This window comes from Anopheles darlingi, chromosome 3, assembly GCF_943734745.1.
Source record: "Anopheles darlingi chromosome 3, idAnoDarlMG_H_01, whole genome shotgun sequence".
Classification (NCBI taxonomy): Eukaryota; Metazoa; Arthropoda; class Insecta; order Diptera; family Culicidae; genus Anopheles; species Anopheles darlingi.
In genome coordinates, this window is record NC_064875.1 from 56,439,542 (window position 1) to 56,444,541 (window position 5,000).

Below are 5,000 nucleotides of genomic sequence, written 5' to 3' on the forward strand. Positions count from 1 at the left end.
GCTAGTCGTCCTTTTTGAAAAGAACGCCAAATCTTATTCTCTCTTTCTCTTCCCTGACAGAACGCTTTACAGATAAACCGTACTGGAAGCGGCCGACCAATAGTTCTACCGTGCCCGAGTACCTCGAGCGGCGTCAGCAGTTCCGGCGTAGCGAGATGCGGATGCGTTCGAAGAAGAATCTGCTCAAGAAGGATTCCGATCAGGCCATGGCAAGTGGCAGTGGTGGTAGCGTCCAGGCCAGGCCCTCGTTCCGTTCGTACTCCCAGGAACTGGTGAGCGGCGAATCGTCGATCGATCTGGATCGCAAGGGTAGTGAGGATTGTGCGCAGCATCGACACGATCGGACGGCACACCAGACCGAGGCCGAGGAGTGCAAGTGTGATGCAGTGAAGAAGCAGCTACAGGAGGAGATCAAGAATGCGAGGCCACAAGACGGTGGTGGTGGCTCTCGGCGGCGCCCCAACGTACCCGAGGCATCAGAGGAGGAACTGTTGCTCCTGAAATCGATCAACGAGCGTCGCAAGCTAGCTGATCCGTGCCGTCGACCGACACGATCGGCCGATGGTGGTCTAGGCCTAGGTATCAAGACGTACAATAGCACCATGATACCGAAGCGCATTAGCGAGATGCGCAAGCGTAGACCCAAGACGGCGTGCAGCAATTCAACGTTCTACACCGATCTGAGTGTTGACTCGACCAGCAACGGTGGTTGTGGTGAGGATCCACAGACTACCACTGAAGTCACGACCGATTCACCGAACGATCAGGGCAACCATAGCTCAATCACGAACCTGCGTGAAGAAGAAGAAGTCGAGCCCAACTGTTGCACTGCGGAAGACGAGGAGCCGACGGTACGCGAAAGCACTCCGAGCAAGGCAAAGGAGGAAAGAGTAGAAAGAGACACCTCAAGGAGCATATCGGACCACTCCATTCCCGTTGACGAACAGCAGCAGCAGCAGCAGCAAGGGATAGCGCAGCACAATAGAAAGGATTCGGAAATTATCAGCCAGCTGCTGCTGGAGCGTGAACAGTTCCACAAGCTACGCACCTCCACTCATAAACCGACGAAGAAAAAATCGTTCGATGGATTTCGTCAGGGTTCGATGATCAGTCTGGGTGCGCTAGGTCCATCACCGTTACCACCGAGCACGGAACCACCGACGGATGAATCGCCCCCACCATCGGCAAAGCGCAGCATGTCGGTACCGGCCTCAGCGTCCTCGTTATCGGCACTGGAACCGGAAGTCACCGAAGACGATATGGAACCGATCTACGAGTCCCTGCTGCGCAACGTGCATGTTCCGTATAAGTACGCACCGGCTCCAGCCCTGGCGTTGGTCTCTAGGCATTCGTTACCGTGTGGCGATGGTGCCCAGGATGGCGCATCGGGATCATCGATCTTTGCAACGGCCACCGGACTATCGACATCGATGAGCGGAGCGCTACCGTTGCCACTGCCGGACAGAAACAAATCCTCAGCCACCGGAAGGACACGTCCCGAGTCGGACTATGTGACGCTCACGTACACCGAGGATGGTATGCTGGATGGTATCGTACCGCTAGAGGGGGAACACAGTGTCTACAATGATGAGAAGCCGCGATTTACGTCGAAGGTCGTACAGCAAAAGGGAACGAACCAGATGCTACAGCCACTGCTACACAACAGTGATACCAACATAAGCTATCATCGCGATACACTGGGCACTACTGGTGGATCTCCGGGGTCACCAGTAGCAGCAGCAGCAACAGCAGCAGTACAACTGGATGCTGTCCAACCGGTATCGCTCGATACGCAGTCCGACATTGTGCGATCGTTCCAGGAGGATTCGAATGAAGTAGACCGGGAACTGATCGGAAATAAGCTGCTCGAACGTCAAGGTAGTCTCAACATGAAGGCAACGAGCAGCAGCAGCAGCAACAACAACAGCAAAGATGGCCAAAAGAGTATTCTGCAGCGGTTCATGTCTCTGCACTCTTCCTTATCACCCAGTGTGACGCCTGCCGGGAGTCCCTCCGGTAGTGACAGTAATCTGTTTCGCTTTCCGCTTAACCGGAAGCTGTCGGAACCGAACGGTGGTGGTTACTCGGAGCCAGGATCGCTTGGTCATATCTATAAGCAGGGTAGTGTAGATTTAGGGTCCCGGATCGCAAACCTCGATTATGCCGATCCGCGTACGCTCTTTACTGCGACCGCATGTGGCAGCAACAATGTGCTCATCAACCGGGACTCCATCAAGTCCATGCTCCTGGATCAGCAGCACCAGCAGCAGGAAGAGGAGCAACGGAAGCAACTGTTGCGCGACTCGGTGCTGGCATCGAGTGCTTCCTCCTCTTCCTCCAGTGAGAGTGTTGGTGGCCAGCCGGATAGGAGAGAGGCGTTGGCGGACGAACAACAGCAGCAACAGCAGCCGCATGCCATGGAAGTCGAGGACGATGATGAGAGCTGCTGTTTCTACGAACGTACCGTCGAGGAGTGTCTCGAGCAGGACTTTCGCGATTCGGCCGTCTACAGTGGGGACGATATCGATCGACGTATGATGGCGGCCGCAGCAGCAGTACCAGAGACAGGCAGGAAGCAGGAACAGTGGGAGGAGCCTCTGTACGAGGCACTAACGCCTCCTAGCGAGATTCCATCGGAACGGGTCAGCAGCAGTAGCGTGGTGATGGCCACCACTGTCTCTCCTCCACCGATTCCGGTGAAACCAAGCCACCTGATCGGTGATGTTTGTCGACCGAAATCATTTCACCTGCAAAGCGTCGTCAAAGCAACGGCAGCTGCTGCTGCTTCTACGATGGTTTCACCACCAGCATCACCAGCAACACCATCATCACCGTCATCGAATCCTTTAAACAATCCGAAGCCACCGACTACCAGCAGCAGCAGCAGCCGCGGTTGGGTCTTGCAGCAAGTCAGACGCTTCCAGTAGTTAGCGGGCGGAAGGAGGGAAGGGGAGACGGGTCAACCGTTATCATTATACATGTTTTAATGTGAACTTTCAGTCTAGGTTTGCCATTAACAAGCGCCATGTGTATGTTTTTTTTTTATTTTAGCTTGTGTATCGTGTTGTACCGTATCCGCATCCCACCACCGTCTTCTTGTTGATGATGTGATGCCAAAGAGGAAGCTTTTAATGAATTTTAATTGATGAAGTGGCGAAGAAGCAGGGAGGATTCCTTATCGAGCAATCAGTGTGTATTCATCATTCGTTATCTGCATTTTTTAGTCCTTAGGTAGCTGAATTACCCACACATACATATATACACACACAAGCATGCAATAAAATTCAGCCTAGCGTAGCGGTAACGCTCTAAAGCAAATAACAATAGAGAGCTCTCGCATTAGCGCGAGTTTTATGGTTTGGTGATTTCAAAGTGCAAGAAAGTTCAACGTGTATTCATATTTATGTGTTGTTTTAAGAAGTATTTGAGCTGGAGTTCAATGTAGAAGATGAATTGAATGTTTTGTGAATTTAAAGAAATATATCAACATGTATTAGCATATCAATGCAAAGTGAAGGAGTTTGGATTTATTTTTTCGGTTATTACAGTCGAAACTGATAGGGCTTTCAAGAATAAGAACTTATATCTCAGATCTTCCGAATGGACAGAGAACGTGATTAAACCGGAATTTGAGATGAACATTAATTTCGAATGAATTTAAATGGCAGACTGTGGAGGACAATAATCGGTCATCATTTGCTCATCATTCGAAGGAAGTACCCGTAATAAACCGTTTGCGTTGAATTCGTACTGGTACGAACTGATCTGCCGCTTATCAGAAGCATAGGATTTATTTACACATTTTCTCCTCGGTTCATAGCGTGACGAAGCACGCACAATTTCGATGACCCGCTGGAAAGGGACTGTTGTTAAAAGATTTAAATTACTATCAGACACACACACCACGCGACTTTTAGAAGAAAAAGTTAAAATACGATCCCTAAATACACATCCTCAAGAAACTTATCCTGGCGCTCACACGAAAAGTAGTTGTTTCGCCAGCGCTTTCGTGTGTGTGTTTGTATGTATTTGCCACTTGCAAATCGGCTTCACTATGATCGAGAAGAGCACACCACGCGCCTACACGCACTAGTACTTGTGTTTCTTGTGTTTATCAGACCGCGAAGAAGAAGTGGAGCCGGACGTTTGCCGGTAGGATTCACTGCCGCCACCACCACCGCTTCTGCTGGATCCACGAAATGTGGGCGATGGAGACCTGTGTGGTGTGTGTAGAATGATGATAAACGTAAGCCATGGAAGTCGAACTGAGGGGACTGCTGGTAGTATTGCGACTCACCTGTACCGCTTACTGACGGGGCTGCCGGTATCGTACTTGGAGTCCTTCTCGATAGTACGGTATCGAGAGCTACTATCGCTCAAGCCATCCCGCTCTCGCTCACGATCGCGTTCCCGGTCACGGTCACGATCACGCCCAGTAACAACACCACGATCACGATCTCGCTCGCGATCCCCTGTCCTTCGATCGTCGTGCAAGCGGGAAGAAGACTCGGCATACTTGTCGTACTTATCGTATTTGGAGCTCCCGGTTTCGTCGTACTTGTCGTACTTGCTCGAGGAGCTGGTCCGCTCCGGTGATACTAGCAAGTCGTATTTACTGGTCCGTGAGCTGTTGGTGGCTGGTGAAAGGGAACGTTCGACAGTGTGATAGCGCCCGGACCGTCCCGAAGGTGTCGGAGACTCCGAGCCCGAGCTTCGAGAATGGCGCCGTTTGGCCGATTTGTGACTAGCCGTCGGTGATCGTGATCTTCGGCTTGATCGTGGTCCCTTCGAGTTGCTGCGTTCCTCACCGTACTCACTCGACAGCTGGCGGCGACTACGCTTATGACGGCTACTAGAGCTACAATGGAAGAAACACATAAATCCACGATTATTCGATGTCCGATTGAACGGCTCGCATGATCATGCCCGCATACCTTTCGGGGCTAGACGTTGGACGTTTCCGATGAGCACGACCCGATGATCGCTCGTACTCTTCATCC

General features: G+C 51.6%; 2 protein-coding genes across 2 annotated transcripts in view; one reads left to right on the forward strand and one right to left on the reverse strand.

The window, feature by feature from the left end:
• The window catches only part of LOC125956522 (uncharacterized), a 15,427-nt gene extending 11,888 nt beyond the window's left edge, over positions 1 to 3,539 (forward strand). Inside the window, exon 7 of the mRNA XM_049688491.1 lies at positions 61 to 3,539. Coding sequence (XP_049544448.1) covers positions 61 to 2,927 — 2,867 coding nt within the window. The 3' untranslated portion in view covers positions 2,928 to 3,539. The remainder of the gene's footprint in view (positions 1 to 60) is intronic.
• A 194-nt stretch (positions 3,540 to 3,733) lies between these two features.
• LOC125956523 (U2 snRNP-associated SURP motif-containing protein) overlaps positions 3,734 to 5,000 on the reverse strand; it is a 4,705-nt gene continuing 3,438 nt past the window's right edge. The window contains exons 8-10 of the mRNA XM_049688492.1: positions 4,935 to 5,000; positions 4,298 to 4,858; positions 3,734 to 4,216 (exon numbers count right to left, since the gene is read on the reverse strand). The exon at positions 4,935 to 5,000 is cut by the window's right edge and continues 815 nt beyond it. Of these exons, the coding sequence (XP_049544449.1) occupies positions 4,090 to 4,216; positions 4,298 to 4,858; positions 4,935 to 5,000 (754 nt within the window). The 3' untranslated portion in view covers positions 3,734 to 4,089. The remainder of the gene's footprint in view (positions 4,217 to 4,297; positions 4,859 to 4,934) is intronic.